The following is a 13,043-nucleotide window of genomic DNA, read 5'->3' as shown; positions in this document are numbered from 1 at the left end:
TCCAACTGAAATGAAATAGCATTTCTTGTCTGCTACAGCATACATAATCCACTCTGTGAATCATTGTTTCCACCTTGAAGAAAAAAGTCATTTATATTTTTTGGTTTCCTGAGGCTCTCACAGTTTTGCATCAGTGTTCCATCACAGGCAGATCAGACTGTCACATGGACTAACACAACACAAGAGCCACAGACTCTGAACAACAAACTGCATTAGCTTCCCTGCTAAAGTCTCCCTCTTATCCAACTTAGACTGAACAAGAATATTAATGCACCGCTTGTGTTTATGCCCACATTTTTCACAGGTTGAAATGAAAGATAAAGATTTTGTGTGCACACTGACGGCTTAGTACTCCTAAATTTTGGTCACAAATTTGATAAAGCCGTCTACTGGACTGGTGACTATAAAAGGCCAAAAATGCGCAATTCTGAGAGTTGAGGGGGAGAAATTCTTTATCATTCATGCCGTCTTGTAAGTTTGGCATTAAATCCAAAATGTAGCAGTTTGTTGCTACTTCAGACATGTCTAAAGTGTGTCTTACACACTTTTTAAACAGATTTCCCCTTCTTCACTAAATTTATAAAAGTAAACAATAATCGCATGGTTGTAAATGTCAAATAAACAGTAACCAATTTAGGTGTTATAGACTATTTGTCACCTATGGAAAAAGTCCCCAGACGCTAAAAAATAGCACATTTTTGAGAGTTAAGTTAGGAGACACTTTATAAACTTTGTGAAACGCTGTCTCAGAAATATTCTTAAGTATTTGGGTCTCTTTGCAAAGTTTGCAAATGTTCAACATTAAGTTATTTCTTTCTTTGTGTAGGAAATATCGTGTACAGCACATTAGCTACTCCTGTTGGTTAAATACAACAATCCATTCGGTCTTTGCAAACAGAACTGTGAGGTGTGGTGAAATGTAGTGGCATCAAGGTTAGAGAAGTGAGCTTGTGTCCGGTTCAGTCCTCTGGATCAACAGGATAATTCTGGGTGGGGAAAGTGAGAGGCAGCACTCGTAGGCCCTTAACCCCACTGCTCCAGTGGAGCTGCTCAGCGGCTCGCAGATCAGACTGGGGTTATACTCGGCTCCTTCCAGGCGTGAATGTTATCAGGGCATTCCTAAAAAAGAGAGCATTGCTCTCAGTGGACCTCCCCTTAGTAAATACATGTTTTTATAGTTTTTTCAAGATGTATGTGTTTGCATATAGAGTGGGAAAGTGAGATCCAATTACAAGCGATCCCTAAAGATACACGTGGAGACGATTCTAATGCCAGGTGTGAACTGATGTACCTGGAGCTGTCCACTTGTGAGCAGATCACCTAAGACACATGCTGATGCCGGGTGTAAACAGGGCCTATCAGTACCAGGAGAGGAATGTTGGATTGGTGCTTCCCTGATATAAACTAGGTAGTTTAAGGCTTACTGAACCCATTAGTCCATTTAAGATTCCTCTGGTCAGCTCCGATACTGGAAATAAGTGAATCAAGCTGTTGTTGTCCCTAAAGGAAGCTGATAGTGTTCAAAGGAAGCATTCCCACCCCTGTGGTACACACACTTCCCCTAGTCTGACAGTACTGTGTGGAATGTGTGGTGAAGCCCCCCCCACCCCTTAATGAGTCAGATCATCGTTCCTCGTTCCAACAAAAAGAAAGAGTCTTCACGCAGACAGACTGAGTTTGCATTCGCCCAGCAGAGAAGGCTTTTACTCAAAGAAATACAAACTAAGAGGTTAAGTGTTTTAAATAAATTTATAAAAAAAAGCATTTACCCACTGAAGCAGAACAAACACCTATCACTTGTTTTTCCTCGTGTAACATAGAATACAATCTGAATAGACTGTTTAGTAGCCTGAACAGAATAAAATAATCAAGCAAAGAGACTGCCAACTTCAACACAAAGGTAACAAACACAGCCCATGATGACAGGGGAAATCAAACAGAGCAAATGAAAATACAAAAGGAAACAAAAACAACTAAGAGGGTTAAGTGCAGCACTGGTCAGAATCATATAGCGTAGACTCAGTCTAAATTTTCTTCAGTTCCATATTCAGATAATCTGCTCAAGTACATTGTCTCTAGATCCGTAACATGCAAGCTCAATGAAGCATATGGTCAAATACGCATGGGAATATACTTTTTATCTCATAGGATATTTGTAAAATATGAAAAAATCTGTAGATGTACAGTGATAAAGAAATTTCATTTGCATGAATGAGCAGAAAAAAGAACATCCACTCTGTAGATAGTGTTTTTCTTTAAAGGAAAAAAGGAGACTACATTCATTTCACTGAACAAAGAGTCCACATACAAAAACAACAAAAAAAGGATTCCCAAAATATCATGTTGTGATGTTTAAATGTTCTTAAAGACCCCACTTATAGCTTTTAGTTATCTTAATTATTACTAGATAGTATCTGTGCCTTGGGAAACGGAGAAACACTCAAAAAAGATCCAAAGATACACTTGTACAACAGAATACTGCATATCTACTCACAACTGGGTTAGGTAGGTCGACATGGAGGCTAGCTGCCGAAGATGGGAATGTCCACACGTACATACGTACACACACTTCCCTTTGCGGAATACACTACTGGTGATTTCACTTGGTTGCTTTTGCTATCCGACACAGTTAAGCGCTTGTCTGTAATGCTACCAGGATGAGGCTCCTCTCTGTCTTCAGGACTCCTCGTTGTCCAATAAGTCATTTCTGATCTGGAAATCTGGATTTTTTAATTTCTTCCTGTGCTTCTTCTTTGCCATCTGGGTCTCAAACTTCAGGGATTCACAGTCATCAGCAACTCTCCGACTCCATTTTCAATTTTGGTCATTAGTTTTTGCATCGTATTCCGTGGTCTTAAATATATGGAAGAGGAGGTTGGGGGGTTGAGGAGGAGGTTTTGAACATTCTGTAGTTCCGCAGGTGTTTCCGCATCTCTTCTCTTTTTGGCACCTTGGAGTAGATGATAACCAGGTAGGATGGAGGGGTGAGAGTGAGGGAGGGGTGAGGCTCAATGCGTACAGGAGAGCAGGGGTCAGGATGCAGATCGGTGGGGGGGGGGGGGCTACTTGTCACCGATCTGTTCACCGACCCCTCCTTCTCCGGCTCTGTCCGTGGTGCCGTTGTTGTTGGCAACTGCTGCTCCACCCTCCCCTTCCACCTCCGTTTTCACCTTCTTTGATTCGGGTTGGTCTTGCAGTTCTCCGTTCTGCCTCTTGGTAGGGAGGGACGCCGAGGCTGAGGCATGGGCTGCCAGGAGGTGAAGAGGGTTTGCAACGGCTGGTAGAGAGAAGAGTTAATTAGTTAATTAAAGAGTACAGTCTAGATATGCTCACACTGTAGAGTGTCATGAGATGACTTTTGTGAATCGGTGCTATACAAATAAAAATTGATTGATTGATTGATTGATTGATTGAGGGGAGTTATTAAAAAGGCAGTGCCGCTGGTCTCACTTTATGGAGTCTAAAATGTGACACGATGAACAGTTAAAAGTTGGCACACTGATAAATTAACAGACATTGGGCGTCATGCAGCAACATTCTCTTAAATATCTCTTATATTTTCTATTACTTTTTTTTTTGAAGAGAAAAAAATAAGAGAAGTCAACTTCAGATGCACCAAACGTTCTTACCATCCAAATCTGCTCTAACCCAGGTGTGCTGAATGATGAATCCCACTTGATTGTAAATTGGAGGTGCGTGGCCGATTGTTTGTAATTAGCATAAGTGATGCCCACTAAACACCATATAAGGGCAGGTGTTGTGCAGTGTTCAAATAGCCGACACTTCAGCACAAAAGGAGTTGTGTGCTCCCCCTGGTCAATGGGCCACGACATTCAGAAGGTGGCAGTTTGCATCTAAAATTATTTGGACGTTAACAGAGTAATACAGCTTTCGGTTGAGGAATGGGAATGGATCTGGAGAGGGTGCTTAGAACTGTATATGCCTGCAATGTACAGCACCAATGATATTTGGTGCTACAGCATAAAGTGTTCTTAATCTCTACCTGCTGGTTAGCAGTGTACAGGAATGATAAATACTGGGGCATGAATGTTATCGCTTTCAGTGCTCGTGGAAGCACATGGCTCAAAGAGGACTGAAAAGCCTGACCTGTCTCCCATCTCTCTCTGAAATTATCCTGTGGCCAAAACTCTGAGTGTGGTGAGTACTTGGAGGTGTGGAAGCATGGGATTTGACCGGCGTGTGTTTCACCTATGTTGAGGCTGCAGGTTATTGCACAAATCCATAAGGGGTGCTCGTGGCAATCTGAAACGACTCCGCAGCCATTCCTCTGTCTCATCAAAGACATCTCTAAAAAAGGCGCTTTCTGCGTAAGGCTTGGTTTGCCAAAACATCTAGAAGCAGTAGGTAAGCCATGATTCAGCTGCTGAATGAACACAATCATCCCAGGGTTTATATAGCCTGAATGAGGATCAATTGACCAATAGTATTTTTAACCACGAATTAAACAATCCAATCATTAAAATTCCTTTAAAACATATAGGCTGATAATCTAAATTTGATTATATTATGCAATTTATTTACTTTATGTTCCTATAATTTAAAACATGTTTCTGACTGTGTAAACGGGATGTTTTTCCCTTTTCTTGGTAAAAGTGCTCTCGACCACTCTTACAATTTTCTCTTACCAGAGAGAAGAGCAAAAATAAGAAAACATTGGTGAATCCCAGAAAGTAACGGGTAGTACCAAAATAAGAGAAAATCCTGGATACAAATAAAAATAAGAGAAAATGTGTATATCGTATATCGCTTCTTGCATGAGGCCCATTATCAACTATTTTGCCGATATATTAATTGTGTCTGTCACTTTACAGGAAAAAAAAAGCCAAACATTCTCTGGTAATTCTCACATGTGATGCTTTTTTTTGAGACACCTAAATGTGGGATGAAAAAAAGAATATCTTTGGGGCTTCAAGGCTTCAGTGGGAGTTACTTGCCAATACCTCCTCTAATACCATTTTGCACCAATATTAGAGAGTGTATGTGCAGGTTTTGATATGTTTGTAAATCCACTAAAAAGGACTGCCAGGATACGAGTTTGCCTTTCTGTTATTTTTCCTTGTTCACATTCATCATCACGAATTTGCTGGAAATTTAGAACATTTTTCTAGCCTAAACAGTCACTATGCTATATCTGCCTGGAGGCACGCTCCGCATTCACGCGAGTCTCCCTCACAGCCAATTGCACTACGGAAGCTGCGCCAGACAAGATGAACGAGACTCACGATAGATACACACCGGTATTTACTTCCTGCTTTGAGCGACCGCGTGACACGCGGGAGCGTGCCTCCAGGCAAATATAGCATAGTGACTGTTTAGGCGAGAAAAATGTACTAAATGACGTCGTTTCGAATAAACTCTGGATGTCGCCACTTCAGGACACTTGGATTGCAGCGGACGAGCAGTATGGAGGTATATTACAAAGTTTTTGTGTAGTTTTATGGACCTTTTCGTCTCGGACGCCATTTACGCTTGTTATATGGATTATTCCTGCCGGAGGGTACCCCCGCAGGTCTCCAGCTGCACTTTTAAGGAATAAGAAACTACACCGGAGATCTCATCAGCATGTGGGTGAGTCGGTAATGACTGAATTTTGTTTTAGAGTGAACTATTCCTTTAAGACAGGTGGCTGCTGGGAGAGCAGAGGGCCTCAGGGAAGATTTTTACATAGGCCTCCAATGGTCGGACACCCTGTGCAACTGTCTATACACTGTCTATGCAGAAGCATGCTTTTGTCTTTGTTAAAAAATTAAATTAGTGGGTAATATTTATCATTATGCAGACAAAACGTCAATTTTTTCTATCTGACAGTAGCCTGTTACAGTTCAATCAGAGGCGTATGCAGAGTTATAACTTTAACCTCACACACACACACACACACACACACACACCACTGACTGAAAGTAACAGACCGCAACTTACGATTTAAAGACTATAAACTTATAAACTTTGATAAGTGTGTGTGTGTGTGTGTGTGTGTGTGTGTGTGTGTGTGTGTGTGTGTGTGTGTGTCACCTGTGCTAGCAGCAGTACCGATGGGGACCAGGTGGGTCCCGTTTTGTGTGATGGCCTTTATTGGGAGCTGGTGCTGCCCGAGTGGGGCTTGTTGCACGATGGTGACTGTCGTCAGAGGAGCAGCCTGAGAGCTCTGGATGATGCGACTGACTCCACCTATAGACGAGGCTGTGATGGATGGAACCGGCTCCACTTTGACTACGCACAGGGAGAAACACTTATATCAAACCAAGCTCACACTTAATGACTACACTGGCTGCACAGTTCCAACATTCATGTCCCCAGGAGACCTAAATGACGACATGAATCCATTCTCACCTTTGATCTCTTGGTGCTCTCCACCTCCGTTCTCCTGAGGTTCTGTGCTCACTGTAGCAGCAGGCTGTCCGGCAACGGTTGCCATAGTGACAGCTGGGATCTGATGGACGACATGCACCGTCTGCATGACGGGGGCGGAGCTAACTGACGTCGTTACTATGGCTGGTGTCGCCATGGCATAGGTCACAGGCTTCATGGTCGTTTGAGGCATCTGGCGCTGCACAGCGATCAATACTGGCTGGTTGTTGAGGGGGGAGCCTATCAGAGGGCAGGGCTACAGGTTACTGACAAACTCTTTACTGTCATTCACTACTGTAAAAATGGACAGAGGCACACAAATACTGTACACCGTCAGACAATTTTTTAAAATCGTTTTAACCTCAGAGAATTGAATTAAAAAAAAAAATCTGTATAAAGGCTTTTATGGTTTTACCAGAGGAGTTCTGTGCAAAGCGGGCCTCCTGGATGACGGCGAGTTTGGGCTGGACTGTAGTGGTTTGGGCGGGGGCTGGTGGTGGGGTTGGCTCTGGCTCCATGGGCACTGGGGAGCCCTCTCTGGACAGGCTGTCTGGCGTCTGGACCCCACTGGAGTGGGCGGACAGTGCCCCTGTGTGGTTAGGAGAAGCTGGAGCACTCCTGGAACAGGAAAAAAATTTAAGTTGATTGACATATGTAGTAGCCCTCCACACTCAGACACTGACACTGAAAACACCTCTTGAAAGCAATACACTCTAGATTAAAGAGTCCTTTACCTGGAGGAGAGAGGTCCCACAGGGGTCCTGAAGCAGGGCACTCCCCTGGGCCTGCGCTTCCTGAAGGCCTGTTCTATCAGCTTGCCCTCAGAGGCGGGGTCGATCCTCCAGAAGGAGCCTTTGCCCGGTTCCTCCTGAGAGCGGGCCACTTTGATGAAGTACCGGTTCAGGGACAGGTTATGGCGGATTGAGTTCTAAAACACCAATAAATACAGACACACATAAATGCTATTGCACAGCTTTTAGTAAAGCTCTGAGTAAGGGTGTTGGGGGTTTTGTGGAAGGAACAGTGGGTCTTTATATATGTTCTCATTATAATTATATAATGAAAATACAAGGGTGTTTAGATCATACATTTTGCAGAGACACTAGCAGTGTTTCATTGTTTTCTGCTTCATTCGTTTGAGCTGTGACAAAAGAAAATCACTCCTCTTACACTCAGTGGTACTTTTGTAAAGATTCTCATGTTCAATTTTGTTGACACCGTTTAAAATATGTAAATTAAATTATATCTTTATGACTGACATCGTAGTTAGTTGTGGTGTTACACTGGACTACATTATATCGAGAGATGATTTGAATTTCTTGCACTCCCTATTTACCATGCATGGGGTGAGGCAGTCTAGTATAACACCATCAGTAACTATGATCCCAATGTTTGTAGTTGAATTCACATCTCAACAGAGTCAACGATAACTAAACGTTATAGGAATCATAAAAGTAGACTTAAGTGCAGAACAGTTGTATTGGATTGAATTAGACTGAACACATGTACTTGCAATCAAGGCTGGAACTGGTGCAGCACAGCAAGAACACTTTTCCAGCATGTAAGCTGGAAATCCAATATGGAGCATGTCGTTTTATTGTGTAACCTATATTCATAGATTTGTTTTTTTCTATACCAACATGAAATTTTATCATATTTGCGGCATCATACATTGATGTGATTGATCACACTGACTTCAGAATATTACTGTCAATTAAACTTAAAGGAGCACTCTGCAGTTTTGGTGAAGAAATGTTAATGAGAAGAGAAAGATGTTCATTGGCTGATTTCTTTCTGCCTAAACAAACTAAATAAAGAAAACTCTCTTTGTTTTCATGACTGAATAAACAAAATAAACAAACTGACCATAAAGGACAACACACTTTATACTGTTTTACTTTGTTTATATGTGGCGGACCCTGCCACCTTTCCAGCTTCAAACAGTGTTCTGGGACCTTTATTTTCCTCTGAGAACAGCTTGTTTATTCACTTATGGATAAAAGATTGTATCATTACCTCATTAATATTATAAATATTACAATTCTGAGTTTGAATTTCTTCTCCAAAACTACACAGTGTCCCTTTAAACAAATGAATCAGCTAAAATTTTCACCAAATTATAATAGTTGCTGTTTTTTGGGAAGGTCAAGAGACTCTTTCACCACCATCTACAGTCAGTTTTCATTTTTATCCAGCTGGGAGCACCTCAATTTTTGCATTGCATTGAGGACACTGATCATCTGGTCACAATGCAGTTTTCTTCATATGGATGCCACTTGACAATTGACTGTCATCCATGAGGGATGTACTTGGTCTACAAAATGGTTTTGAGTGTTTATAATGCGCAGCCACTGAGCCACATTCTGATGACAGTTTCATGATGTAGGTCTACTCAACACCAGGTCTAGTCTCATCCAAGACTAGAGCTGCAATGATGAGTTGATTAATGATTTGTTGATTGAAAGAAAATCAGGTGCCAACTGTTTTGATAACCGAGTACTTGTTTCAGTCATTTTTCAAGCAAAATGTCATTTGCTGGTTCCAGCTTCTTAAATGTGACGATTTGTTGCTTTTCTTTGTCATATATGACAGTAAATGAAGAGTCTTTGGATTCTGGGCTGTCGGCTGGACAAAATAAGCATTCTGAAGAAGCCACTTTGGCCTCTGGGAAATTGTGACGAGAATTGTATTTTTTTTTGCATTTAAAAGACTAAACAATTAATCAAATGAATGAATGAATATATTGTTGGTTGCAGCCAAATCCAAGACCCAAAGATATTCAGTTCACAGAAATATAAAAACAGAGAGAAGCATAAAATCCTCATGTTTGAAAAGCTAGTCATTGAATCATTTTGCATTTATGCTTGGACAGTTGTTAATTATAAAATAATCAATGTTTAATTTCATTTTATGGCGGTGGACTATTCAATTCACAATGATATATGATGTGCTGTGACAACTGATCCTACCCTTCTGATTGAGAGAATAACTGATATGTGAGCATTACTATTCAACCACAAACAGTCAGTATTAACAATGGTAACAAATAGTGAAGACTCTGACCTGCCAGCCTTTATCAGCTGTTCTGTAGTAGGGGTAGTTCTTGGTGATGTGGGTGTATATTCCATTCAGCGTTAGCTGTTTATCCGGGGCCATGGTGATAGCTTGGACTATTAGTTGTGCATATGAATACGGAGGTTTAGAGTCGTCCTGTGGAAAATAAAAGACAGTTTATTTCATGTGCTATTGGGAGGAAATGTGTTCAAGTTAACGAAATACAAAGCAAGCAGAAGACATGTTTTCTTTCTCTGCTTTGTCCATGTGCATGGCATGAATACACAGATTCAGGCTTAGCAAAGTTCAACCAGGTTTTGTACTCCAAAGTCTATGTTGTTGTGAGCGTTGGGCAATTTTTAGACTTCAATGAGTAACCAGGGATGTTCACAGTGCTCAGACACCACTGAGATCCTCTGAAGTCTGTCGCCTTCATCATGCACCCTCTTGTTTGACATTTCTTCTTTAAATCCATTTTAAAATGAAGCAGACAGTATTCATCCACATTTTCATTTTCCAGTTTCCTGCTCACCTTTGGGCTGTCTTCACCTGAGGCTTCTTTGTCGTTTTCTGATTGGGAGTTGTCTCCTATTAGGTCAGAGGCCAGAACACGGCCTGTCCTGTAGCTGGAGAGTCCCGCCCCCCGCGGACTTGATGGACAGGAGTTCGCCGCACTGTAAAATTGATAAAAAGATGCAATTCTGACTTCATGCCTGGTACACTCGCAAGACACTTCAATCACATTTTCATTGTATGCTAAAATATGCTGTTTTGAGCACTGCACAGAACTCAGATAATGCCACTCTCACCTGATGGTGCCAGTGGGTGAAGGCAGTGGGCTCATGAGGTGGGCGATGTTGTCAGGAATGTTGATGGTCAGTGGGGATATTTGGGGCTGGACGGGCTTGACCGGTGATTCCGGCACGTTCCTTGGCTCCTTCTTGTCATTGGACAGGGCTGTGAACGTGATCTTTATACTGGTGCTGGGGAACCGGAAACAACACCTGAGGACGATAGACATGCATGTGTTTAATGTTGATACATTTCCACTTAAATTAGTATGTACATTTGATTAGCAGTGAATAAATGGGATACACAGTGCCTATTACATTGTCCATAAAAGCCTCCTGCCTGGCAACAAGCAGCTCAAGGAGGTCTAATTGAAGCCAGGAGAGGAGCACTGAGATTCAGCCTCACAGTTTAAATATGGACGTCCACCATGACCATTATATAACACATCATGTCTAATTTATTATTAATAGAGTACATTTGGACTAGTTGCTGACACCCTAAAATGAATTACAACTATGGCGTGGTGACAATATTGACATTTTTTACCTCCACATTTACGAAGATTAAATGTAAAATATGAGGTAGGATACCACAACCATAATTCATTATGAGTTCCTAGTTTTTTACAAGTGAAAGAGTAAAGGGCTGACAAACAAGCTGAGCAGTGTAAACATGCCGACAGGGAACATGAGGCCAAGTTGACATTGAGCCAGATCAAATTAAACACAGCACTAACATTAGCTTCGTAGTTGCCGTTGTAACGCCACACCACACGTAAATATGTTGTCGTATCAAATGTATAACAATGAATCATCACCACCCTCTTTCTTTCCAAGTAAAACATACTGCAGCATGTGTAGCAGCAGGTCAAAAACATTACCTACACAAGCACAAGCACAGCTGTTAGCCTGTGTTGCTAGCATGTTAGGTGGGACAGCAGCAGGTGAGTGTGTTAGCCAAAAACACAACAAGCTCTCCTCAAACAAACTTCTTTTACAGTTTGGCCATTTTAATGTCTGTTGCTTTGTCAACAGTGAATACACACATCGGAGAACATGTGTTGTCCCGGTTTTGAATTTTAGGGGGGCAATCTGCAATTCGGCGAGTATGAAAGACACAAGGCAGATTTAAAAAAATAACTTAACAACTTAGCTTCCACATGATGCACTCATTTGGATAGTAGACGGCGCACTCCTAGCTGAAACATGGCTGTCTGACGTCTCACTGACGCCTGCTTGTTGGACTATACGTATGCCGAATGATGCCCAAAGGATTAACATGAGGTCATAAATCAAGTGAAAAGCTGTTTTTGTACTTGGTAATAAGTAAATGCAGGATTTAGGTACACTATCATATTTCGCATGGAGAATCAGTGTGACGTTATCGCCACACAAGCGAGCAGCGCGTCTCAGCCCTGCTGCTGCCTGACAACACGTGCAACATCGCTGCCGGTCAACAAAACAATAACAACACATGAGCACATAAAAACACACATTGTTTCCGTTCAACACAACCGATAATATCAATCTTACATTCGTGGAAGCTGGAGAGGTGGAGCCCCTCTTCTCTGGAACACCCCATCAACAAACACCCCGTTTTTTCCGAGGCATCGGAGATAGAATTCTCCCGTGCCAGTGCCATCTTCTCCCGCGGTGAAGATTTCGAGGTGCCGCCGGGAGATGAAGCTGGAGTGTCCCATGCTGACGTCCACCGAACCCTGCGAGGAGTTCCGGCCGATGGTGACCGACCTTTTCTTCATCAGATACTCGAATTCTCGGCCCTCCAGCCGGGCTACAGCCGACCCCAACATCCCGCTTACCACCGCCATCTTCAGAGGTATCTGGTGGAGATTTGGAGATGTGTGTAAGGCCGAAACGTGTAAGCGGTTGCAGGGAATTGAAAGGGGAATTTTTTTGGTTTTGTGAAAAAGGGGGGATCCAATTTTACACCGTGGAGAATTTGGCTAGGAACGTGCCAGACCGGGGACACAGCGGCTCCGACCCACCGCCGCGAAGAAGAGGAAAAAGAGAGGAGCCTCGGCCAATCAAAAGTGGCCAAACGGACGGAAGTACTGCGATAGACAATCCTCTCAGCCAATGGGAAACCGGGCTGGGTAGGCAGATGTGTGGTGTTTACCAATGACAACAATAATAAAAATAGCCGTAGAAAATAGAGGTCGGTTGCAGCGCAGGCTGACACGCAGATGGGTGGAGGGCTGTAAAAAGCGGTGCAGTGATTTCAGGGAGGGGATTTGATGTACACAAGACCAGAGACAGACCGCGCCGGTCCGTTTATAACAAAGAGGTATTTTTGTGTAATAACACACAAACTATAGGTACAATTTTGTGATCACAAATGTAGATTTTTTTTCTCCAAGTTTTGTGGCATTTGAAAATTAGTTTTAAATCTTTTGCCATCTTCAAAAAAGCTGAAAAGCAGAAGTGCCTTGAAACTTCTGAATTACTTGGATATTGATTAAACCCCTCAAAATAATTTTATATTATTTGTCTGTTTGTTTTTTTTACTGCTGTTTTTGTTTATTTGCTGCTTTGAACTGCAATGCAGTGCGTTCAACAATGATAACTCCTGTTATTTAAAGGTGTTAGGTTAAAGGGGCACTGTGTCCTTTTGGAGAAGAGATTCAAACTCTGAATTTTAATATTTATATTATTAATGAGGTAATAATACAAACTCAGAAATATGTATTTTTTCCATAAGTGAATAAACAAGCTGTTCTCAGAGGAAAATAAGGTCCCAGAACACTGTTGAAGCTAGAAAAGGTGGCAGGGTGCGCCACTTATAAACAGTATGAAATTGTGTTGTCCTTT

The 13,043-nt window shown here is 42.0% G+C and overlaps 1 protein-coding gene across 1 annotated transcript; it reads right to left on the bottom strand.

The window, feature by feature from the left end:
- Window positions 1-1,730: 1,730 nt before the first annotated feature.
- foxk2a (forkhead box K2a) lies at window positions 1,731-12,246 on the bottom strand. Its single transcript, XM_073489255.1, has 9 exons — window positions 11,748-12,246; window positions 10,233-10,427; window positions 9,956-10,097; window positions 9,433-9,579; window positions 7,104-7,297; window positions 6,785-6,987; window positions 6,352-6,609; window positions 6,034-6,231; window positions 1,731-3,277 (listed from the first exon to the last, which is right to left on the bottom strand). Exons 1-9 carry the CDS (start codon window positions 12,041-12,043, stop codon window positions 3,063-3,065), a joined length of 1,848 nt encoding a protein of 615 aa, XP_073345356.1. The 5' UTR covers window positions 12,044-12,246; the 3' UTR covers window positions 1,731-3,062.
- Window positions 12,247-13,043: the final 797 nt, after the last annotated feature.

This window comes from Pagrus major, chromosome 20 (genome assembly GCF_040436345.1).
Source record: "Pagrus major chromosome 20, Pma_NU_1.0".
NCBI classification, from domain to species: domain Eukaryota; kingdom Metazoa; phylum Chordata; class Actinopteri; order Spariformes; family Sparidae; genus Pagrus; species Pagrus major.
This window is presented reverse-complemented; position numbering and strand designations above follow the sequence as displayed.

Coding starts and splice junctions, on each gene's coding strand:
- foxk2a (XM_073489255.1), bottom strand. CDS start 12,043: ATGGCGGTGGTAAGCGGGATGTTGGGGTCGGCTGTAGCCCGGCTGGAG. Junction 6,232..6,351: donor AGAGCACCAAGAGATCAAAG/GTGAGAATGGAT, acceptor CCCTGTGCGTAG/TCAAAGTGGAGCCGGTTCCA. Junction 3,278..6,033: donor CGGTACTGCTGCTAGCACAG/GTGACACACACA, acceptor TCTCTCTACCAG/CCGTTGCAAACCCTCTTCAC.